Genomic DNA, 26,771 nt, shown 5'->3' with positions numbered 1-26,771 from the left:
AAAGCAGGCTTTGTTGCAGAGATAAACAGCCAGAAAGAGAAGCTTGACAGGAGCAGCAAACATTTATTATTTATAATGTGCCAGGCACTTGGCTAAGTACTTTACGTGAGTTATGTTCTGTAATGTTCACAGTCTTAAAAATGAAGAAAGTAAGTCCTATCAAGGTTGAAGTTTATTCAGGAAAGATCACTTAGCCAGTATGTGGTAGAGTTTGGAGCCACATCCAGGAATCTACTGCCACAATCCATGCTCTAAGTCACTGCAGAGGAAGGACTCTAACTGGACTTGGCCAGAACATGCCCACAAGATTAGGGTGCTTTTGACCAAATGGCACAGTGATAGTTCTTGGACTCTTATTGAGGCCAGAGGGGAGATAATGCTCTGGACCTAAAAGGCAGAAGCAGGATAGGAAATAGCCTGTGGCTCAAGCATGCCTTATGCAATGACTCAGTACTGAAACAGGTTCAAAAAGTAGTAGTCTAACACCAAAAGCATAAGCAACCAAATAAAAAAATAGCTATATTGGACTTAATCAAAATTAAAATCTTTTGTGCTTTAATGGATACTATCAAAAAAATGAAAAGACAACCTACAGAATTAGAGAAACTATTTGTAAATTATATATATGTGATAAGGGACTATCTTATCTAGAATATATAAAGAACTCTTACACTTCAATAATAAAAATGGCAAGTAACCCAATTAAAATATGGGCATAGGATTTGATTAGGCATTTCTCCAAAGAAGATATACAAATGGTTAATAAACACATGAAAAAATGCTGAACGTTATTAGCAATCAGGGAAATGCAAATTAAAACTGCATACTTCACACCCACTACTATGGCTATTACCAAAAAGACAGACAATAACGTGTTGGTGAGGGTGCAGAGAAACTGGAACCCTCATAAACTGTTAAGGGAATATTAAATGGTGCAGCCACTTTGCAAAAGTCTGGCAGTTCCTCAACAAGGTAAACATATTTACCATGTGACCCAGCAATTCTTCTCTTAGATATACAACCAAGATTATTGAAAACACATCCACAGAGAAAAGCCAGAGCACAAATGTTCATTGCAGCATTATGCGTAATCAAAAGTGGAAACAACCCAAATGTCCATCACCTGACGAATAGATAAGCAAAATGGAGTGTATTCAAACATTGGAATTTTATTCAGCAATAAAAAAGAATGAATTACTGACACATGATACAAAATGGATGAACCTAGAAAACATTATGTTAAGTGAAAGAAGCCACTCACAAAAGACCACTTATTGTATGATCCCATTGCATGAAATATCCAGAACAGGCAAATTTATAAAGACAAAGTAAGTTAGTGGTTGTCTAGGACTGGTGGTGATGGTGGGGGGGGTTGGAAGAATGGGGATGGGGTACAGAGTTTCTTTTTTGGCATGATGAAGATGTTCTACAGTAGACTGTACTGACTGTTACATAAATCTGTGAATATATTAAGTATTTCATTGTGTACTTTAAATGGATGGATTCTATGGTTTGTAAAATATTTCAATAAATCTGTTATTTAACAAAAAAGTAGTGGTCTAAAATCTCAGAAATACTGATACCTATAAATATTGTTACCCAGAGTTTCAACCTTGTGCAAACCTATTCAAGGAACACACACTGAGCATCTAACACATCTTTATTGTTCCTTTCTACAATTTTGATAAAAGCATGTCTGTGTATGTCCGCTCTCTTCATCTAGAGGGTGGGAAGAAGAAAAGGTCCACAGCCTACCTTATGCCTGACTTAAGGGATGAGAGCTGAGGTGGGCAGTGCCCAGAGAGAGTGGGAGAAGGCACAGGACACAAGGCTAGGTTTTCACAAAAAAGGAGCCCAGGAGGTGTGCTGCTGGAGTGTGGGAGAGGGTATGGTCTCCCTAGGAGCTCCCACCAAACGTGTTTCCCATGCTTAACCTCATTTGTTGTCATCTGAGCCTATCATTTTTAGTTTCTACAATGTTCACTCATTCTTTAAATAAATGCTTAGATGCAGGAAGTAAGAAACGAGTAGACATTTGAATGATGTTTTACAGTTTATCTATATGATTAGTTTAGAATTACATCGTTTTCTAAGCCAGCATGAATGGATGAGGCAGGCAATAATCACACAGTGATTTTACCCAGGTTTTCCAGAGTGTTTTAAAAGTGCCTATCTAGCTTAGAATATAATTTGCAAATATTTTCTCCCATATTGTAGGTTGCCCTTCACTGTTGACTGTATCATTTATTTTTAATCCTAGAAGGAATCATTATTATTTTATTATAATTTAAAACTAAATTTCGTGTGACTTATTTTTTTAATCACTTTATTAAGATATTTAATGTATACAACTCAATGAGTTTGGGTGTAAGTGTACATTGATTGTATCCTTTTATGCACAAGGCTTTATTTAATTCCTTTTTTTTTTAAATCCTCACCTGAGGATAATTTTTCCATTGCTTTTCAGAGAGAGTGGAAGGGAGAGAGAGAGAGAAAGAAAGAGAGAGAGAGAAAGAGGCATCGATTGGTTGCCTCCTACACAAGCTCTACTGGGGCCAGGGATTGAACCTGCAACCGGGATATGTGCCCTTGACTGGAATTGAACCTGAGACCCTCCAGTCTATGGTCCAACACTCTAACCACTGAGCCAAACCAGCTAGGGCTATGCACAAGTTTTAAGTTTGATGTAGTCCACTTGTTTATTTTTGTTTTTGCTTCCTGTTTCATATATGACTTTGATTGCCTTTTGGTGTCATATACAAGGAATTATTGCCAAATTCCATGTCATTAAGCTTTTCTCCTATGTTTTCTTCCAGGAATGTTATAGTTTGGGGTCTTTCACTTAATTTGTTTTGAATTAATTTTTGTATATGGTGTAAAATAAGGAGCCAGCTTCATTCTTTTGCATGTGGATATCCAGTTTCCCAGCACTATTTGTTGAAGAGACTGTCCTATCCCCATTAAGTGGTCTTTGTTCCTTGGTCAAAGATCATTTGACCATATAAATGAGGGTTTATTTCTAGGCTCTCTATTCTGTTCATTGGTCTACAGGTCTCTCTTTATGCCAATACCACATTGCATCGATTAATATAGCTTTGCAATATTTTGGTATCAGGAAGTGTGAATCTTCCAACTTTGTTCTTTGATTTTGACTTTATAAATTCTAAAATAAATATCTTCAGTTAAAATGTGGTGGGAACTCATTGTATTAGTCATTTGGACAGATTTTCATAGTCAAATGAAAATGGAATGTTGATCAAATGAGGAAGGTATTGGGCATTTGAGGTAACTTACCTAGTTTCAAATGCGAATTTTGTTTCAATCATAACTTATACAGATTTGTTACTACATTATCCAATTTCACAAAATAAATTCATCTAACTGTCCTCTATAGACTTGATCTGTAAATTTATTCTCCATATCTTTATTTTTGTCATAAAAAAGTTGGAAGTTTTCTATAGAAAAGAAAATTGCTTGAATTCTCACCATCAAGAAATAATCAGTTAATATTTGATATATAATTTTTTCAGTGCTGATATATACATATAAATGTCTTTAGCTAATTGGTAAATAGTCTGAAAGACTCTATACCAAAGTGTGTTCGTACAAAATGGAATTATATTATTCACACTTCCATTTTCATTTAATGATATTTTATGAGTTAAAAAAATTATACATGATAGGTCTGCATCATTGTTTCTAAAGCCCACCTTGTATTCTTTTGCCTTGGTTCTACCGTAGTTGGGCATATTGGATATTGGGATTGTGCTTAATTGGCTTTTTTTCTTTTATAAACAATACTGTGATTGCATTCTTAAACATATAGTTTTACCCAGCTGATTATTTCTTTTGGATACATTTCAAAAAATGAAATTATTGGGTAAAGAATGTAAATAAACTATTTGAGTTCTTATGGCGTATTGCTAAATTGCCCTCCTACAATTGCCCTCCTACAAGTGGCAATTTCTTTTCCCACTGACGATATATATATATGTGCCTATTTGCCTAGCCTTACACCAACATTTTCTCAATTTTCTAAGTAAAAATGGTGTATTTTCATTGCAATTTATAGTTACTTGATTAGTAATGAGGTTAAACATTTTAATGTTATATTAAAAAAATTAATGACGTCATTCTTTTTAGTTTTAGTTATGAAAATTAATAATTATGAAATGTTATTCTTTCGGGGATTAATTTTTTTGCCTGTTTTTTCCTTTCACCGTAATTATTTTTAAGTTTAATGTTATAGACTTAAGTTATAGAAAATACTGTGATTAGAACTATTTTTCAGTCTTCTTTTGCCCATTAACTAGGTTGATACTTTGTTTTTACTCTTTAGTTGTCTTTAATATTTTGTGTGTGTGTGTGTGTGTGTGTGTGTGTGTGTGTGTGTGTGTTCAAAGCTGTTAATCTCTTCCATCCTCGCTCCTGGGTCTTTTTCCATTTATATTAATATTAATTAATTTTGTCATGCCTAGAAAGATGTCCTCATATCAAAATTATATAAGCACCTCCCTACATTTTTCTATTGTTTTTATGGTTTGTTTGACTTTTTTTTGGTCTCTGAATTTAAAAATCTTAAAAACTAGCACTTTATTTATAAGGTGTCTTATCATTTAAATTGATTTCATATTCCTCACCAGCACCCACCCCCCCGATATAGAAAAAGTGAGGCTGAATAAAATCTACAAAATTAAGTATTCACTGCATGCTCAGAGGGCTTTCTAAGGAAGTCTGTCTAAGATACTACTATATTTAAAGTTTTGAGAACCTTCTTTTTAAGCAATAGAAGTGGTAATGGAGACTGCCAGTAATTTATATAATCTGTTCATTGCACCTGTGAGCTTAGATGAACGAGCTAACAAGGCTTATTTTCCTTTTCCTTCTAGATTTTATAGGAAGACAAAACTTGTTGGTTTTCAAGACATGGAGTGTGTACCTTGTGGAGACCCTCCTCCTCCTTATGAACCACACTGTGAGTGAACTCCATACAAACACAGCAGAAGGGTTCTTGGCCTTTAAAACAAAACAAAACAAAAAAACCTTTGTTCAATTGGCAAATGGAGCAAATCTCTCTCTACTGTGGGGCTTATAATGTGCATTCTTTTATCAAGCTTTCAGCAGGACATAAAATTCTTTTGTTGGGTGCCTCAGTCAGCAAACTGTGTCCATTGATTTGAATCTCAAAGTGAAATACAGACATTTTGTGCCTGCTGTACTCCATTCAAACTCCTATCTTTCATTCTATATATATATCTCTCTCAGGCAACTCCAGTAAACCAGGTTGTCCAAATCCTAATGCATAATGTGTTTGTGCATTATGGCCCCATTAATTCCTATGTTTTCCCATTTTAGTCCCCAGACACTGTTATGTGGTGTCTTTTTGCCATTCCAGAGATATTCCTCTCTATGAATTGCCTGTCCTAGTTAATATATTGTTAAATGGAATCTCAGTTCACTTCATTTATTCCTTTATTTTTCTCATTTAATAAATAAGAGCAACTCACTGTGTACTGGGAATATAACTGTAAATGAGAAAATTGTGCCTTTTTCTCTTTTTATTAATACTAGTTAATCTTTTTGACCATACTTTTCCCTTAGATACAAAAGATATTTTTTTACAAGTTTTATGAACCTGCATTGATTTTGAATGGGAATCCTAAGTACAGATCTGGCCAATGAAAACCAATAGGTGTTGGGCCAGAAAAGAAATTAGCAGATGGCCCCCCTCCTGTGCTCAGCTCATGCTTCTCTTTGCTAAGCAGGGCTTTGGTGAACTGTACTTCACTGTACACAAGAAATAGCAGGTCTAGGCAGAGCAGGCAGAAAGGCTTTTATCCCAAGCATTGGTTGCTTGTGCCTTTCTGGGGAGCATTGGTAATACCAATGTTTATATTTAGAGGTTGTCTTGATACAGTTTTCAATGCATGGGATTTGTCCTCTTCTTTCTGTGACAGAAGTCTCCTCTGAACTAATTCAAAGTTATTGCATTATTTGGTAAGGTTACATAGTACTTGTGTCTCCCAGAACATCATGAAATTTTGTAGTCCACATTATTATGTCTGTTAACAAAATGCATTACTTTTTATTCTTCATTTGAAGTGATAGAAAAGCAAAAACAAAACAAAACAAAAAGCAGACTCTACCTTTTAAAGAAATGTATTTTGACCTTCATTTTTCACCAAATAATTTATTGCAATTAATGAATGCAGTATTGGATGCCTGTTATGTATTAGTCATCATCAGGAAACAATTTGTTTTACTTAATTTTCTCAATGCCACAGCATCAGCCCACATTTGGAGGACACCAAGTCCAGAGAGGTTAATAAATTTTCATTGTTGGCTGGTAATGGGCAGAGACAGTATTCAAACCTAAGTCGGTCTAACTCTGAGTGGTGGTGTGCTCTTTCCACCACACTCTACTATCTCCCTAAGGAAAACTAAACTATCTAATCTGTCCTCTGTTGGCTGATGTAATCTACTTCATGTTGACTTTTTCTTATATTGTTTGCTTCATAATTTAATGAAAACTCTAAAAATATAACATAGAGAAGATCCTGAAGGAGCCTCTTTATGCTACACAATCCGGCATGTTCTCTTGCCAATTAAAATGGGGCAGCAACTTAGTTTTGGTGGGTCAGCTCAGCCATCATTTTGTCCAGAAGACAAAGATTATGCTCTTCATCCCAAACTACAATGAAAAAAATTTAGTAAGGAAAATGGTATTGCCCGGTTTAGAGTTGGAAAGTACTGAGTTAATTTTTTCTGTTTAATGATCTAGTCATAAGTTGAGCATTGGAATTTTTTGCCTTCAGGGATCTGACTAAGTTTGAATATCATAAATTAGCTTTGAAACATAGATTTCACATTTAACTTTTAATGTCTTGTAAAGCCCTAATTAAGTTATAATTTGGAAAGAAAATTAACTAGTTTAATTTATATGCGTAGATATATTTCTCCATATAGAAAGCAAAGAAACATAAATTGTTTTTCAAAGTCAGAAATGTGGTGTGCACAGCCACCTTTTTTAGTCCTGAAACAGCAGCCTGGTGGTCTCCAGTGAGTGTTAATCCTTATCTCTGTGAAGGAAAGTTTGCTGCCTTTGGCACAGTTCTTGGGAATCATTCCAGAACACAACTAATCTCCTCAAAAGAGATCTTGACATTTTGGGGAAAATTATGTAAGGTGCCTTATGTTTTCATTTCTCCTACTTTGGGCCTTTCAACTTATTCACAAAAAACTGCTTCTTTGGTGTTGTCCCCTACCCCATGTGGAGCTCCTATATTATTTAGACTCTTAGTTATCTATAAGAAAGTGGCACCACTCTAGCTACCTCAAGTAATGGGGTTTGTTTCAAGGATACAAGTAGTAGTGAGAGAGGCTGAAACTTCCTAGAACCCAGAGGTAGCCCTTGGCTGAAACCCCAGGCAGCCATGGAGTGTGGCGACCATGGTGCCCTGCAGCCTGAGGCTCTGAGCCCTGCCTGGGTCCCTGCATTAGAACCACAGCTACTTGCTCAGCCTGCAGGCCTCTCTTTAAGCCCCTCAGTTTTCCTTCATACTTTCACCAGACTGTTTTGATCTGGACTTCCCTGTTTAGGCTTCTGAAGGACAAAATTTGATTGGTCTAGTTAAATACCATTGTCCTGTGAGGCAGAGCCCTTTCCATTTACCTGTTGAACAGACATTTGAGTGCCAGGCACACAGTGAAGGACAGATAGATCCCAGTCCTTTTCTTCAGGAGGGTACAGTATAGTGGAGGAGTTGTCAAATAACTACTCCAAGTTAAACAGTATTGAGATACAACACATGTAGAGGCAAAATTGTGACTGCTTAGTCCCTTTTCTGGAAGGATCCACAGTACTTTGAGGGTGAATAATGGGTAATGACGTAAGAGCATTAGGGAAGGCTTTGAGCTGTGATTTAAAGGATCAACTAGAGGAGGATAAGCCTGAAAAGGAGACTAAACAGAGGGTCCAGAGAAGTCGGGAAACCAGGGGAGTGTGGTGGCCTGCAGCATTGGATGCTGTGTGCACGTTGAGTCAGTTGACACTGGAAATGTCCTTTTCACCCTGGAGGTCTTTGATGACATTGACAAGTACCATTTTAATGAGTAATGGAAATGGAGCCATTTTAAAATGAAACAAGAAGTTAATGTAAGGGGAGAATGGAGACCATTATAGACAACTCTGCAGATGTTTGCCAGTGAAGGTGACACGTGGAGTGTGCAGACAAGGGAGGGTTTTGTTTTATTTAGTTTTTTAGGTGTAGACACATCTGCATATTTTCATATTGAGAGAACAAAAGAATAACCAGGCAAGTAAGTTTTGTTGGAGAAGGATCCTGAAGCTCAGATGTTCGGTTGGCATTCTCTGGGAGGAGGGAGATATCTCTGCTATAATCTGGGAAGGAGCAGGCAGGGCAGATGAGTGTGGGCTTGTCACTCAGTGATGGGACTGAGAGGTTCATACACACTGCTTTTGTTTGTGCAGCGGAGAAGGCAGTGTGTTCTGCCAAGTAAGGCAGATGCCAAGGGACTCACAGGCTGGGAGAGCACAGGTGTTTGAGGTTCTCATTACAGGTTGTGGAAAGCAAATTGATTAGAGAAAATAGTGGGTTTCCTAATAGTGGGTAGCAAGGGCCCAGCTGAAGTCTGTGGTCATAGTAGCACATTGTTTGCTCCTCATATGACATCTGAAGGGGCTTCTACTGTGGAGATGACTCAGGCCACCTCTGAAGCAGACCCAAGACATGCACAAGCTGCACCCTAAGTGTGTAGCATAAAGCAAGCTACAAACATGTTTTTAAAAGGGGTGACTGTCTGTGTTAATAACACAGGAATAATTTTAAATTAATGTAATACTTTTTTTGTATTTCTATAATACCTGAAGCAAACCAAAGTAACACGATTGAAAACTTCCCATGTATCTGTCAACCTTCCAGGGGGTCACCCCAAGTCCATACTTGTCTATAGCTGGTGTACCTTTGGCCAAGTGACTTACTTAACTATTTTAGGGCTACGTTTTGTCCCTGTAAAATGGGGTGACACCTACCTATGAAGGTTGTTGTAAGTTGCCTGGCAGAATGTCTGGCAACAAGCAGGATCTCCAACCTGTTGGTTCCCTTCCTTGCTCCCTCTACCCTGAATTGCTCCTTGGGTGTTGAGATCTTATCTCCTAGCATTTGGGGGAACTTGTTGTCTTGAGAAACAACCAAGTAACTGTCCAAGAGTTTGGTATTCAGCAGAGGCAGTGGTTCAAAGACCAGCGAGCTAACACTACGTGTGTAACTGTCCCACTCAACAGAAAATGGCATAACAGAAGATTGCTGGAACTTCAGCCATAAGATAACAAATAGGTTCTCTACAGCTTAAATTTGTAATAAAGTGTCTAAATGTAAGTTTCTCTCTTTGTAGGGCATACCTGTATTCCTTGTAAAGTGATTTCTAAAACAAGAAAGAAGTTTCTATCCCTCATGATTCTTTATATTGACCCAGTCTTAAGAAGTCCTCAATAATTTGGGGTCTATCAGAGGCAGCAGAGTAGAACAGAACACAGTATGAGACCTGTTGCTAGAGGTTTTGGATTTATATCTAGGCTCTGCCTTATACTGATGGTATAACCTTGGGCAAATCATCTCACTACTTTGAACTTTGATTTACTCCTTGGAAAATGGGTATAATCATGCCACTTTGGCAGATCTTAGGCAGAACTAAATGAGATAGTATCCAGAAGCATACCTGCCACAGAGTGAACTCACTAATGACTATCTGCCCCCTGGCCTGCCCTCTTCCAAATAATGGCTGCACCTGCCCTGTTTCCCTTGGCCCTGTCCTGACCAGGTGTGTTCTGTGAACAGCATCGCGGTTGGGAATGATCCCATGTGGGGAGGGGAGGATCTCATGATGCAGCTGGCTTGATGTTTGTTCTGCTGGTCCTTCACCTCCAGAGGTGGATGAGCAATGGAAGATACCTACCTAGGAAGGGGCTGCAGTGGAATTTTGTGTTTGTTACTTGAATGGTTAGACTACCAGGCCAAAGAGACCCTATGTAGGCTGATTTTTCTTCTCTGCCCCAGTGCCCAAAGCCTCATGTCCCATGCCCAACAGCATGGGCTTTAAGCTCCCCACCCCTCCAGATAATGGCGGTTGTGTGCATATAATTGATTAGACCACCCATAACCTCTTTGTCAGCCACTAATAGCGTTAATTGGTGAGAATGACTGGTTGGGCATAGAACCCAGGGTTGATGAGTGACATTACTGTAAATCACAGGTGAATAAAAGGGACTCTTTCCATAGAAACCCCTGCTTCAGGCTTTAATCCTTTTGTCTCTTCACTTCCTAGTAACATGCACCCATTTAGAGCATTAAGAAGAAATAGACAAAAACACACAAGAAATTTTAGAACTACATTCTGCCCTGGGTCTGATAAGAAATGCAGATTTTGTCTGATTTCTTTTAGCAGTGTTTACTTAATGTGGAACAAACACCGTGGTTGGAACAAATGGTTTTGAAAAAATTCAAAGCTGTTTTCACTCAAGTCCAGCTTTATTTAAATATGTTTAACCTAGATGTTTGCTTTGTTCTTGGGGGCTTTGTAAAACAAGCCAGGTGATTACAAAGAGATAAGCGATCAGATAAGTGGCTATGTGGGGGAGAAAGAAAAGCAGTTCTGTTGACCTGAAACTATTTAGGAATTCTACAAGGCTTAAAACAGAAAACAGCAGGTCTCTGTATCAATGAGAAATAAATCACATTATTAAAATGATTATTTTCCAAAGAAACAAAATATCTTCTAAATAATGAACGAAAGTAGCTTCAAAATACATTTTTAAAAGAAATATTTTCTCATTCAAGATAATTTTTAAAGTGTAGTAGAAAAAAGAAAGGGAGAACACTGTAAACAAAACATAGAACATCCGAGCATACAAAACAAAATACAGCCTTTTGATGCTTTTCTTTTGTTTTTTTCTATCTATACCACTGATTAAAAAAAACAGATGTAATTATGCTGTACATATGATTTTGTATCCTTTTTCTACTTGAGAAATAAGTTTTTGTTCACATACTATTCTAGGCATTATTTTAATGCTATTTATTGAGTAAAGTACCACATAGGTATTTGGACAACAGGGGTTTTAAGGCTTCTGTTACCCACATTGCTACTGTTCACATCTCTATGTAGGGGCCTTTCATATTTATGCACTAGTGAATTGATACCCACAGTGTGTTTATGAGGTATTATATTTTTGTCTCTTGGCATGCAATGCTAAATTATTTTAAAGTAAGAGTACCTAGTAAATGCCTCTTTTAAAGAAAACAAATTTAAAAGGAAATAAATTGGGAGTGTTTTGAAATCAATACCAATATGAGTTTTCGGGTTTTCTTTAAAGCAAGAGAGAGGGGGGTTGAGGAGAAGGAAGAGGAGGGGATTGACAAGCTTTACCTGAAGGACTTAGCTTGCTAGACTCCTTAAGTTAAGGAGGTTCCTGGTATCCTCCCAGCAGGCAGTACTGCATCCTGGGATACTTAAACTTACTGAATCTGATCACAGTGAATACCTATATAATGGGATGCAGAAGAGAGGCATGAAATCCAAAAGTATTTTACATTTGCTTTGGAAAAATTATGTGATTTTTATTGTATCTGTGTATGTTTTGCTTCTGCAGCAGAGTTCTTCTGGTGAGTTTGCTGATATTTAGTGTCCTGGCTTTCCAGAGACTTACTATATCCCCTGCAGGATGAGGATGGGCCCACAAAGCCAGTATGTACTAACTAAGAGTTCAGTTTACTGAAGGTTTCAATAGTCCGCGGTCCTCAGGCCAAGACTCTTCCGTGTCCAGCTAGGAGATTGCTGACATGTCTTGTGTTGATGGAGCCTGCTTTGAGGACGGGGGTTTTGGGAACAAGATGAGTGCTGCTGTGTGTCCTGAACAAAATGCAGTAGGACAGTAGAGATAGTAGAGGCAGAAGAGATGGAGAGCTTCCTAAGGAGAAGTCTGAACAGTGTAGCTCTTGCCTGTTAGACTTTCAGGGTGGGGAATAGAAGGACAATGAGATCAAAGAGAACTTCGCAAAAGAGCCAAAACAGCCCAAGGCTTGTGGCAGACAAATTGCAAAGCCAGCCTCCCCTCTGATACTTAGAAGCAGAGATTCCCTCTGTGTTCACTAATTTATTTGTTGGTTTAGGGTGCTATTGCTCATTTCTTTCTTCCACTGTCTATTGCTCCCTGCATGTCCTTTACATCACCCTTTCTTTTTGTCAATATTATGTAATTTTATTATTTTATTGAAAAACAAATTTAAAGTAGTAGTAATCAGAGGCCGCTTCTGTGGAAACCAAAGAAACAGGTCTTCCGGCAGAATCCAGGCACTGGAGCACCCTACTGAGAGGAATGCCATTTAACCCTCCCATGGAATCTGTTTATTTTTTATTGTAAGCTGTGCTCTGCCAAACCAAACAACCCTGGTGAAGGGAAGGAGAAGAGTGGGAGGAAGCAGAGAGATGGATGCAGCAAGAAGCGAAAGGCCAGCCTACAGTCCACCAGGGAGGAGTTAGAACCCAGCAAAAAGCAAACCACAAAAACTTCAAATACACTATAATTTTGTGTCATTTAGTGTAGAGCAAACAGACCCATGCAGCCTAATGACCGACCCCTGAGGTTTTCTAATACCACTCAGTACAATAATTATAGTTCTCATTATTTTTCTGGACATGAAAAAGGGGTGGGGGATGTTCAGATTACAAATTTGTTAAGAAAACTGTTACAATTTATTTTAGAATGATTTCCATTGAACAATCCTTTTTAAAGCTTATTTGCTTATCAAGGTAAACAACACTTATCTGAAAATATGTTGAAAATTTGTTATATCAAGGTCCTCATTTTTCAAGGATGTTGAAAAAAATAGCTGGGCAATTTAAATGTCTTAGCCACTTTAGAGAAAAGTGTTTTAAAAATGCAACTGCTTTGGATGATTATTTTGTGATTTCAAATATTTATCTTTACTTAGCCCTAGTTTCATTAAAGTTCTAGAAATCAAAAATTCTTAAGAGTTTCTTAAGCTCATGTGCTTTACATTCATCCTTTTCTCCCAATATAAAATTGCTAAATATTTGTAAGCCATTAACTTTGTTCCAAGTGAAGAAAAGTGTAAATGTCTGACTGAGTCAGGTGGCCTGTGCGTTGAATCTGGGATGCTTTGGAGAGTTCTTGTTGGCGTGCAACGGTCTGGGAGGCAGGAGCGTCTCTAGCTGCAGAGGAGCAGTCCAGAGGCTTTGATCGGCCCTCTGAGAACAGTAGCAGTTGATTATTACCTAGTCAGCTATAAATCTAACTTCTCTGCCTTTAGCTTCAGTCTGTTTTAGACATTTAAAGTCAATGAGCTGGCTTAAATATTTACTCATGAAGAAACAGGTTTGGTTTGTTAAAGGCCATCACTAAATTAAATGAATGTTAGATTAAGTACAGTTTATTTTAAAAATATGTAATCCAGCAGGCCTGTTGCATTGAGTTGTGGACTTTTACAAATGAACAGTGATTTGTGTGTGTACCCATTAAATGCTTAAAATAAATATATGTGGAGAAAAGCAATCTAAAAGTTTATGCCAAACCTATAGTGGAAATACTCAGTTTAAGCTTAGAGATCACTCCTTTTTATACACAGTATTTAGTCTCACGAGTTCATGTGTAAGGGCTCACACTTTGCCGGGAGTCTGGCTCTTGTCCTCTGTGGGCCCACATTCTAGAGGGGACTGGAATACATAGCCATCACCAAGGGCATAGTATCCTTTCCTCTTTAAATATGGATGAGTACCTGGCCACTTCGTATGTCAACTACTTAAGGAAGGGGATTGAATTTGAGAAACATTTTGAGGAGGAAAGAGAGCCACCAGGAGAGCTTAAAATAGCAAACATTTCTCCATGCTGGGCATATCTAATGCCCTCAGTTACATAAAAGAGGAGACAGGATTTGAACCCCCAATCGACCTGACTGTACCAACATGCCCAGCTCAATACTGCCTCTCCAGGTGAACTCAGAAGGACCAGGAATAAGAGAGTTTAAAAATAATTTTAAAATTAAGAAAAAAAGTTGAAACTTTATATAAGATGTATTTGAGTCATCTTACTAGAAAAAATAGTTAAATTAACTCAAAGATTTGGAAAAGATAATAGTAAAAATTGAATGCTTGAAGTCAAATATCAAACAGGAAATAATTTTTTAAAGATAACATCCCACTTCAGGTGTTCAAAACATTCTTTTAACTGCTTCATTTGTTGTTTTGACCATCTCAAAGAAATTATGTTAAGTATTCATGAGAGTTTTGTCTATATTATGAATCATGTAGCCGTTTTCTTAATTAAATATTCAAGAAACATCTTTGCTTGATATTTATACACTTATGATTAAACGGAGGAAGTGCATCTTTTTTTACTGTTGCAAAGTGATTTTTACTGTTATTGAAATTTAACTGACATACAAGAAGATGCACCTTTATTTATTTATTTATTTATTTATTTATTTATTTATTTATTTTAAATATATCTTTATTGATTTCAGAGAGAGGAAAGGAGAGGGAGAGAGAGAGATAAAAACATCAGTGATGAGAGAGTCATTGATCGGCTGCCTCCTGCATGCCCCCAACTAGGGATCGAGCCCACAACCGGGGCATGTGCCCTGACCAGGAATTGAACCCCGATTGCCTGGATCCTAGGTCGATGCTCAACCGCTGAGCCACACCTGGCCGGGCAAGATGCACCAACCATTTTAAGTGTACAATTCAGTGAGTTTTGACAGATGATACACACCTGTGTAATCTTCCCAGTGAAGATGTAAAATCTTCCTGTCACCACCTCCAAAAAGGAAGTCATGTTAAGCAATGACTTGGGAGTAGACTCAGAGGGTTCCCTTTGTCTTATCCCAACTGTCTTGAAGATATAGTTTGGACATTTATATATTTTTAAATTTATGTATGCATATTTTAGTGTTTTCTGTCTGTGTTTAATTTTCTGTCAGGAGACCAAAGGGTTATGGTATTAAATGCTGAATTTTGCCTTTAAATGATTTTCTGCAAGATCTTCAGTATCAAACTTAAAAAAATGTCATTGAAAAACAGTCATTTCTGGAAAGGCTTTTAATGGTCATAGAAGGCATGCTTTTCTTCAAAATGAGAAAAATTACTTTTTAAAAGTTTCTATTGGGCTGTTTAACTCAGGAGGCATGTCAGGGGATATAACGTTCTGAGCGCCTAATGCTAGTCTAGATCTCAGCAAAATACATCATAGAGACATTTTTGCCATGTAAATTACCTGTAGATGAGTTTGTCCTCTAATTCATTGACCAATAATATTGAATGCCTACTGTGAGCACTGATGTAGGCAGTGAGGACCCTGCAGTGACAAACATGGACTAAAGTCCCAGTCCACAAGGAGCTGGTATTCTAATGCTCCAGAGTAGGGGTTTATTTAAAGTAAGGTGGTCAGGGAAGGCCTAAATAAGGTGAGCCTAGGACAAGGTCCTGAGGAAGGGAGGAGGGAGCAAGTCATGGGCAGAGTGAGCAGAGACTGGAGCCCAGTGAATGGAGAGGATGGACTTGGGGGGACAGTGTAGTCTGAATAGGGCTTGTAGGCCATTGTAAAGACCCAGTCTTTACTCTGAGGGAGATGGAAAATGTGAACTACAGGAATAACATGATCTGATTAAAGTTTTAGAAAGGTCTTCTCGCGGCTGTTGAGAATAAACTTCAGGGAAGCAAGGGAAGAAGCAAGGTGACTAGATAAACACAGTATGTTTAGCTGATACAATAAATGTATGCACTTTGAAGAACAGGCTTTCCACCCTTTTCTCAAGAGTTAATTATTAGTTTAATTGATTTAATTTAATTTAATTTAAATAAACTTAATTTAATTATTAGTTATATTAATAATATATAATATTTGTTATGTTTTGCTTGCTCTATGTGATGTCAAAGAAAATTACAGAAGAATAGCATCTGATTGATATTTTTCTAAAGTCAGGCAAAACACAGATTTGGAAGAGGTTAATTTAAGATTTTACATTGTACCATAAATTTTACTTCATCATAAATGGCTTCTATTCTTTTTAGGCCATGGAGACACAGATAAAGATATGAGAAATAAAATCAGGTGGGGCTTCTAATTCCTAATACAAATGATCACTGAAAGGACATTTTCTCATCACTACCTCATTTGATCTTCCCCAGACTAATGCAAACCAATATCAACTTGATGTTTTTTCCTGGATTAGCTCATTTACTCTTCATTGTGAAGAGGGCCTGATTTTGAGCCCTGGTCCTAACACCTAATTTTCAGACAAGTTACTTAACTTTTCTGTACTCTAGTTTTTTCATGTACAAATAAAGATTCTAATAATTTTAAAAGAGGAATGAAACTTCGGTTGAATTCCTGAATCTTCTTCATGTTCCAAGCCTCCAGAAAAGTGTGTTCTTTTTCACCTAACCCAAAGTTTTGGTTTTTACCATAAGTTCTGTCAACTGTAAACGTTTAAGTAAATTAAGCAGTATCAAGTCTTCTGGAATAGGAGATAGCAAGAACCACAGTCTAAATCCAGATTTTCTTTTCAATTTAGACCCAGCTATAGTAAATCATGCATAGACACATACACATTTTTTTTTCCCCTTAGGAAGAAGTTAATGGGTGGAAAGCATTTGAGTTTCATCATCTTAGAATAATTCCACAGAAGATTACTTCTTTTAATACGGCAGTGAGGTAAATAAGAATTATCCACTTTACTAATAACAGGTAACCTGAGAATTACAGGATGCAGTCCTTAGGTGAAAGTGTGCCTGTCTTGACTATGCCTTCTCCAAAGATGAGATAAAGTGAACAAGGCCATGCTTTTATTGGGACATAAGAGTCCAGGGCTCTAAATGGAGCCTGACACTCAAAGGGTTAAACAGAGTCTGTGCAGGAACAGGGAGGGCAGCAGCCCAAGTTTCATATCTTTGTTTCAGTTCCCAGATGGCAGCCTTGTATGTTAGTACTAATTGAAGCAAAACTATTTTTGAGCTTGTGTATCCTTCAGCACAGATGTTCAAGGCCATAATAATGTGTTTCTTTTATGGTGTCTTTTCTGTTTCTTGGTGTAGAAGTTTAAAACTTCCATTGTTTCATCAGTCAGATAAACACAGTAAGATCTTATAGGAATGTGGAATAATAAAAAGGAGAAAAACATCCTTGAAAGCAGGAAAAAAATTATTTTACTTGATCGTGTTTGCAGAGAAATACCGTAGACAATCTGCTGCTATTTTATGGCTTATAATTTTTTTAGTGTTAATTATGGTGTTTATCTTGATTAACATACCAGTTATACTTAGAATCCACCAAATGCCAAAGAGAAATCTAAAGTAATGAGATTGCTCTGGCATAACAGACTTTCTCTGAACAGGACATGGCAGTAGAAGTCTGTAGTTAATCCCATGGTCCCAACTATGGGCAGTGGTGGCCTGTCATTCACCTCCCTGCCCTACCAGCCACTGTCCTCTGGTAACTGTCTTCTCTTCCTTCCTTCCTCCATCCCCTCCCCTCCCCTCCCCTCCCCTCCCCTCCCCTCCCCTCCCCTCCCCTCCCCTCCCCTCCCCTCCCCTCCCCTCCCCTCCCCTCCCCTCCCCTCCCCTCCCCTCCCCTCCCCTCCCCTTCTTCTTTTTCCCTTAATGACATGCATGATAATAATTGACCTACACAGTTCTGGTGGCAAACAGATCAGTAGGTCAAGTGATCTGGAAGCAAGATTAAGAACAACTGGAACTAAATTTATTTACTTAATTTACCAAGTCTCAGCTATTGTGACCTTCAGCCTCCTTTTAACAGCACGCTACCTACAATTTTCTTCCTCTGCATGCTTCTACATGTCATGGCTGAACTTTGGGAATCCATTTGACCTTCAGCCTTTCTGATCACTGTCACTGCCTCCCAGGCCTTCCTGGATGCCTTCTATCCGTTGCCAGCATGAACGCCTCGTCCATCACCCAGCACGTCTCCTAACAACACTCCTTACCCCCCTGCTTGCTCAACCTCCAGGCACACCTGCACCAGTTATATCATTGGGCCAAAGACTACCCTTAAATCCCATTTCCCTTTAGTTTTATTGTTGTATCTCTGACAGTACATTTGATGACACACACATCTTAATGACTGGAAAACTTTGTCTCATCCATCTGTAACTTTATTTTATCCTGTCAAGAAGAAATACAACTGTTCAGTTCAATACTTTATAAATACACTTAATTTTCATTTTCTGGATAGAAACATTCACATTTTGTACTAATAAATAAGGTCCAAAACCAAATGTAAAGAAAAATTTTAAAAATCTTTGTCACTCACTATTGATAACGGAGCCACAATCCCTGAGTAAGCACTCAGTTACTGGTGCTCTTGGGTGATGACAGTCCTGACGGGGTCACCAATTCACTTCATAGCCCTCGCATTCCCCTCACCCTGAGGAGCCCAGGCCTATGCTCAACACCCTGGGTAGATTTGTCTTCCCCTTGCCCCTGGAGTCTCCTTGCCAGTGTTGGGGAGCAAACCATGAAAGAGTGTGGCTCTCAGAGTCTATACTTTTTCTTTATTTCATAAGCAGCTCCTCAGCCAATATTGTGCAGTCCAGTCCATACAAAACACGCTCTTGTGGCCTATATGGGCAGCAGGGCAGCAGTCGGCATGGCCTGGCTTGGCAGGACCCAGGCTGGTTTGGAGGCCTTGCAGTTGAGGAGGAGGTCATGAGCCAGAACCAAGATAGTCGCTGAAGGGAAGAAGAAGAGAGAGACCCAAATATTAAGAAAGATGATTTTCAAAGCAGTATGCACTGCTGGATGTGAAAGAATATGCTAAAATCAGTATAGTTCTATCAATTGAAATACAAAATACTTACTATTGCAGTCTGAATGATGATCCTGTGGTTTTTCCACCAAAAAAAAAAACTATTGGCAGGGTAACAATGCTTTGTACTTAAGCTAAGTACCACCAATGTACTTTATAGTCAATGTTTACAGTAGTCTAATACACCAGCATAGTGAGGAATGGAGCAGCAGAGAGTGCTGGGTGGTTCTCTCTCAAAAGAGAAGGGAGCTTGGCTGCCCAAAAACCCTGTGAAAACATGCTGTGGGAGGCTATTTAGGAGGAGGTTTGCAATGGAAAATAATGGCCTCAGTTGTACAGGGAACCAAGCCCATGTCTACCCACTTGGTGACTTCTGCCTTATTTTTTAAAATCAGTTTTTGTAACCACACAGGTTAGTAATTCAAGTCAGAAAATGTTGCTAGCTATGTTGATGAGAATTAGAAACTGCCCAGTTTCTCCTTAGCTTCTCACTGTCAGCTTATTGCCAAATGAAGACTATCACAGACTTCCTTGACTGCTAAAATGTACCCAGCTTTGAGTGAGTTTGATTCTCTCCAAGAAAAAACAAAAAGGTAAAATCAAGGAGAAAGAAGAGGCATAGGATAAAATATCACCAACAGGGATATAATTTTCCATTGGTCAGTATATCTTTTTGGTTATAAATGCTATGCTGGGCCAGATGGTCTTCCATACTCTCTTCAAATAGGACTATTTCTCTTCCCATTGTTGGCAATCCAGAATGTTGGAGATATTTATTTGAGTGTCGCTGATCTACCTTCATGAATGAATTAAGTCAAATTAACTTGTCCAGGAAGACAGTTATCAATGTCCATGTAACTGGTCTTTTTCTGTGCCATAATTTACAATAAGGCAAGACCATTTAAATATTGTCAGAATAACCAGACAAATTGTGTGTGTGTGTGTGTATATTTAAAAGATACAGGATTCACTAGGTGAGGCTCAGTGGTTGAGGGTAGACCTATGAACCAGGAGGTCACAGTTCGATTCCTGGTTGGGGCACATGCCCAGGTTGTGGGGCATACAGGAGGCAGCCAATCAGTGACTCTCATCATTGATGTTTCTATCTCTCTCCCCCTCTCCCTTCCTCTCTCTGAAATCAGTAAAAAATAAAAGTAAGAAAAGATACAGGATTCCTCTCTGTCTTCCTTTCAGACTGTCATTCCTATTAATTGCTTTTCCTTCAATGCTCCTTTTGCATGTAATTTAAATATAAATTTAAATATAAATTTTGCTTAATGTTTGTTTATATTTCTGTTTATCACTATGTAGTTATTAAGTCCAAATCATGGTTTTAGTGGTCAAGGAGCGAGGGAAGAAACAATCATATTGTTTTAGTTCATTCTTTCCAAGAACCTATACCATAATAACTTAATAAAAGTCTTTGAAAAAGATTTGGAAATCCTATACAAAAATTACACTCAGTTGTGATACTATTAGCTGGGGTCTCATCCGTGCAGAATTCTCTAGAAATGTATTTAAGGAAAAGTATGTGCATGCCCCATAGCTTGTCTTGCAGGTCCCCCAGTGAGAACATTAACCACAGGTCTTCCTCTGTCTCTGTGGCTGTGCCTCAACTCTGTATCCTGAGTGCTCTCTGTAACTGACAAATTGTTAATTTTTTTCTTATTTGCCTATCAAAGGTTTTTTTCTGAAGGATTTTTCTTAGTAATGGCTTGACCATTCATTTACACTAAGCCTTGAGGTTTAGTTATTTTGCTAATCATTGCTTATTGTTACGTAACATTGCTAATGTTACCAGTTAGGAGGTGTATTACAAGACCATTTGGGATACTTAGTAAAAGTAGTAGTAGCTTTGTAGTTTATAAAAAGCCCCGCTATACTTCTAGAGAGAACTCTTTGGGCTTATTTTTATTGTTAATTTTTCTTCTGAACTTTCCAGTGCTTTAAGGAATGTGTTATGAGGACACATGCATGAACGTTTAGTGGCAAGTAGCTCATCCTGTCCATTTGTTCAATGACCAACCTACTATGTAGGTAGTTTCAGTTCAGTTCAAAGACAGTCCAGATTCTGACATAATATTTATAATATAATGTCTGGTTCCAAATAATAATAAGAGAAAGCATGGCTAATACAAAAATCCTATGAGGTAGGGATTATTATTTTCTGATCTTACTGAAAAAGAAACAGAGGTGGGAAATTGTCGTTTTCCAGTCGTAACACAGCTAGTAAATGGTAGAATAGTTTTTGAACCCAGACTGTCAACTACAAAGCTCTTAACCATTAGAATGTGCAGCATTTTACAAAATGTTTTAAAGCCAGGAAAAGAGGGAAAAGATAAAGGATGAATGAAGGCCCGCTGATGTGCCAGTGGAGGGAGGTTTCTGCCCTAATCCTTAAAATTTAATGTATCGTCCTTCAGAAGCAAAGGGCTTAAATTGATCAACAAGCAATTCTTCCAGTTTTCACAGTAGTTGCCTACTCCAGAGCTCTAACAGAAAGAGCAGGTCAGGCCTTTGGAGTATGTGTGTTTGCTATTTTAATTCTCACATAGTAAAGTCAGGTTCATGTAAACACAGCTTGAATATGCTCTACATATATGAGCTATTTACCACTAGAATCTGCTAATTGTTATTATGTGTATTAATTTAGCTGGACAGTCATTGCTACCATTTTCTGCTTCATCATTAGTAGGTCTAATTAAAAGCAACTATTCTATATAATTAAAATATTGATATTGCATTCTTATTTTTAACTCTTTGATGCGTAATAGTGTTCTGTCAGAACTAAACTATTAACAATCGATTACCTTATTCCATTGACTTTTGTTAAGATTTTCTAAGAGCAGAGGTAAAGTTGCAGATAAGAACTTACAGGCCTGTTAAAGAAGTTTCTACTTTTCTAATTACACACTTCTTCTGCTATAAGGAATTCAATAACATTTTCTGATAAAAACTTCACAGAATGCAATAAAGGACTTTGCTTCATATCACTAATGTTTTAATTACAAGATTTAGAACTTTTCTTCTATAATTCAAAAGATAATAGAAAAATTGGAACCATTTTAGAATATGACTATAATTGTATCTTTTTAAATGTCTTATAGTAGAGGGTAACATTTATTAATAATCTAAAGGAAATTATTATTTAAATGACTCTTCATATAAGAATATGAGAATAAATGTAAACGTGAAGGACGCGTCTAAGTGCTTTAAATTTAAGAATGGATATGCAGTTAACCTTTGAGTAATGCAGGGGTTAGGGTCACCGACTTCTACACAGTCAAAAATCCACATTTAACTTTTTTTTTAATTTAATTTTTAAAATGTATTGGAGTAACATTGGTTAATAACATTATATAAATTTCAAAATGCACAACTTTATAATATTACGTCTGTATACTCTATTGTATGCTTACCACCGAAGTCTGGTCTCGTTCTGTCAACATGTATTTGACCCCCTTTACCCAATTTGTCCTCCCTTCCACCATTCTGTTTTTTGTATCTGTGAGGGTTTTGTTCTTATTGTTTGTATGTTTGTTTTGCTTGTTTGTTGCTTTCTGTTTTATATCCCATATGCAAGTAAAATCATATAATCCTTTCCCTTTTCCATCTGACTGATTTCATTTAGCATAATACTCTCAAGGCCCATCCATGTTTTTGCAAATGGCAATATTTCACCTTTTTTATGACTGAGTAGTATTCCATTCTCTGTGTGTGTGTGTGTGTGTGTGTGTGTGTGTGTGTGTGTGTGTATACACATACATACCATATCTTCTTTATTCAGTCATCCAGTGAAGGACACATAGGTTGTTTCTATTTCTTGGATATTGTGAATAATGCTGCAATGAACATAGGGGTGCATATACCTTTATGTTTTCAAATTTTTCAGGTAGGTACCCAGAAGAGGGATTGCTGGGTTATATTGTAGTTCTATTCTTAATTTTTCAACTCAACAACAAAAAACAAGCAATCTGATTTTTTAGAAAAATGGGCAGAAGAGCTGAATAGACACTTTTGCAAGGAGGACACATACGACTTTTGACTCCCCCAAAACTTAGTTTTGGTTCCAGGACACCCCTGTGGATACCAAAATCTGCAGATGCTCAGGTCCCCTATATAAAAGAGTCATAGATCAATGCATTCAGTTAGCCCTCCACATCTGTGGACTCCCAATCGTGGATCAAAAACAGTGCAGTATAGGTATTTATTGAAAAAAATCAGAATATAAGTGGACCTACCTAGTTCACATCCATGTTGATCAAGGGTCAACTGTAGCTATATTCTCCCTCTCTCTCCCTCCTCACCTCCCAGTTTCAAGAAGGACATTTAACAATTCTTCATGGTTTCCTCCCAACAAACATGGTAACAGGCTGAGACTGGGAATAAAACAGTGATGGACTGGCAGCCCAGAGGAAAACAGAAATCAATCAAGTCAGAATTGCTGTATGGAGAGAGGGCTCAAAGGACCTCTCTGAGGAATCTGAGGCTCTCCTGCTCTGTATTTCTCTGAATAACTTTAACCTCCATCCCGTAACTCCACAGTGGAAGAGGTTGTCAGTGCCATTGCAGCACACTATGGTTTTCTTTGGTTCTGGGGTATCCTTTCACCTTTTACACTTCACTTTATGTACACTCACTGCTTAGCCCCTAGATACAACTTGACCAAGTGAGGAATAAAGATATAAAAGTATACTTCTTAGGGGTGAGCTCTGCTTAAAATAAAGCCATCTATGTGACTCATCTATATTAGTATCAAAAGAAAGCAAGCTTGGGGCTACTTTGGAGTTCTGCCTTAGTTTACTTGCATTTAAATCATGAAAAAACTGGTAACTAGGGCATTGCCAGAAAGGAACTTAAAAGAAGGAATTAAGCTAGACATTCTGTATTTATAAACAAATGTTAACATTATTGCTCAACAAAGGAAAAAATGCTTGCATGGCTGGACTGTTTTTCGATGTGCTCTTCATTCAAAAAGGATAGTCAGTAAAAATAGGTTAGAGCACTAACTTGGAAACTCAGCCCTCAGACAATATTTGAAAACTGGCAGGATGAACTTTTGATTCTAGATACAGATGTTAGAAGAGAGTTTGGTCAATGTTTACTAATCTTAGATGCTGGTAAATAGAGATGCCAAGCCAGAGAAATAAATACTTGATTGGGTGAAGCTTCAAAAGTAAGATCAGAATGATTCCTTAGGAAAAAGATACAAATCCTAGTATAATCCTTCTATCACTCATTTGAAAAATGATACTTTCTTAATTTACATAATCTTGCTTATTAAGTAATGGAATCTTGATTAAGTCATGTTTACTATTTGTTATAAATTCCCACTGAGCTTTGCTCCTGTTATTTTTGTGACATCACATTTCAAAATCACATTTCGGTGTAATTTTAATTCAAAGATTCATTCAATAATAAATTTGCAGGCAGCTACAAGGGGCAAGGTCACTAATTTTTTTAAAAACACATATATGTTTAACTTTCCTCCAGAATGTTGAAATTTGCTTTCTGTAACCAATCCCCAAAATAAAATATACTTATTGGAGGTAGCCTTTTTAAGCATCAGAAGAGTTCATCCCTTATGCTTCAATTTACTACTTTCTTGAAATGTGTTCTTTTGTAGGCTTTCTTGGCACCATTCCTGCTTGTTTTCTTCTTATCTCAGAGGCTGGCTCCGCTTCTGATTTCCTAATTTCAGAGTGTACCTGGGTTCTGTCCCAGGTCCGCTTCTTTATCTACACTATACCTGTAGGTGATTTTAACAGTACACTGACTTTGAAGATTATGCATTCATGATTTTCAAATTTTTATCTCTTCAACTTCAGTCTCTCTTTTGCCTCATCCAGATACCCAAATGCCAACTCAATAGCTCCACATGGATAGATAATAGGATGTCAAACTTAACATCTCAAACCAGAAATTGTTATTCTCCCCCCGCCCCTTGTCAAATCCACTGTCCTTCAAGTTTTTGCCATCCCAATCAGTAAATGGAACCGTAATTTACTTGGTGGTTTTCTCAAAAACTAGGCATCATCATTGATTCTGTGTTTCCTTGCACCTGACTCATAATCAGTATGTACAATTGCTCCAATAACAAATATTTCTGAAATGTAACCAGTTGGCAACATCTCCAGGGCTATAATCTTTACCCAAGCCATCGTCTTTGTCCTCTGGACCACTGCAACACCCTTCCACCTCATATCTTTCCTTTGGTACCCTGCAGACACTTGTCTTTCTAAAGTGTAAAGACAGTGTGTCACCCTCCACACGTGAAACCCTCTAATCACTTTCTAGCATTCTTTTTTGATTGTGATAAAATTTGCCATTTTTAACCATGCAATTCAGTAATATACAATTACATGCTCAATGTTGTGCAACATCACCACTACCTGCTTCATAACCCTTTCATCACTCCACACAGAAACATTGTGACAATTAAGCAGTAACTCCCTGTTTCCTCTCATCTCCTCCCTTAGTAAATTCTAGTCTACTTTATGTCTCTATGAACTTGCCTATTCTAGATTTTTAGAATATGTACAATTATATCAATATTTGTCCAAGTGTATTTGGCTTATTTTACTTAGCATAATGTTTTCAAGATTCACCCATGTTGTGGCTTGTATCAAATTTTTATTACTCTTTAAGGCTGAATAATATTCTATTGTATGTACAGGGTAGGGCAAAAGTAGGTTTACAGTTGTGAGTACATGAGAGTTTATTCTTGTTTTATTTATTAATTATATTTCCATACAAACAACTATAAACCTACTTTTGCTCCACCCTGAACACACCATCTTTTTTAATCCAATCATATGTTTATGGATGATTTGATCATTTCCACCGTTCAGCTATTGTAGATAATGTTGCTATGAAGATTGGTGTACAAGTGTCTATTTGAGTTTCTGTGTTCTACTCTTTTGGGTATATACCTAGGAGTGAAATTACTGAGTCATACAATACAATAATTCTATGCTTAAATTTTGGAGGAACTGCCAAATGGTATCCTCCAGCAGCTGCACCATTTTACATTTCCTCCAGCAATGTATAAGAGTTTCAGTTTCTCCTTATCTTTACCAACACTTATTATTTTCTGGTTTATTATTATTATTATTAGTAGTAGTAGTAGTAGTAGTAGTAGTAGTAGTATAGTCAGTAATAGGTATGAAATGGTATATAATTGTGGTATTGATTTGAATTACCCTAATGACTAATGATGTTGAGTATCTTTTCTTGTGCTTGTTGGCTACTTGTATACCTTCATTGGAGAAATGTCTGTTTGAGTGCTGTATCCACTTTGTAATTGGATTGCTTGCCTTTTGTTGTTGAGTTATAGTTCTTTATATATATTCTAGATATTAAACATTTACTAGGTACATGATTTGCAAATATTTTCTCCCATTCAGTGGGTTGTCATTTCATGTCCTTAATGGTATTCTTTGAGACACAAAAGTTTTAATTTGATAAAGCCCAATTAATCTATTTTTTTCCTATGTAATCTGTGCTTTTGGTATATATTTAAGGAACCATTGCCAAATCCAAGATCATGAACATTTTCCCATATGTCTTCAAAGCATTTTATAGCTTTAGCTTTTAAATTTGCCTTTGATCCATTTTTTAGTTAATTTTTAAAATATGGAATGAGATAGTATCCAACTTCATTCTCTTTTACAGGTGGATATCCAGTTTGCCCAGCACCATTTGTTGAAAAGCCTATTTCCCCCATTGAATGGTCATGGAACCCTTGTCAAAAATCAGTTGTCCATAGATGTTTGGGTTTATTTCTGGACTTTCAGTTCTATTCCATTGTTTTATATGTCTGTCTTTATTCTAGTACCACACTTTTCTGATTACTGCAGCATTTATAGCAAATATTGAAATCAGGACATGTGAGTCCTCCAACTTTATTATTTTT

General features: G+C 37.3%; 1 protein-coding gene across 8 annotated transcripts in view; it reads left to right on the top strand.

The window, feature by feature from the left end:
- TNFRSF19 (TNF receptor superfamily member 19) overlaps positions 1-26,771 on the top strand; it is a 93,795-nt gene that overhangs the window by 36,041 nt on the left and 30,983 nt on the right. For all 8 annotated transcript variants that reach the window (XM_081127178.1, XM_081127182.1, XM_081127176.1 and 5 more), the window contains one exon: positions 4,890-4,975. In XM_081127178.1, coding sequence (XP_080983304.1) covers positions 4,890-4,975 — 86 coding nt within the window. The remainder of the gene's footprint in view (positions 1-4,889; positions 4,976-26,771) is intronic.

Source organism: Miniopterus schreibersii (genome assembly GCF_964146895.1).
Source record: "Miniopterus schreibersii genome assembly, chromosome: 2".
In the NCBI taxonomy this organism is placed as follows: domain Eukaryota; kingdom Metazoa; phylum Chordata; class Mammalia; order Chiroptera; family Miniopteridae; genus Miniopterus; species Miniopterus schreibersii.
This window is presented reverse-complemented; position numbering and strand designations above follow the sequence as displayed.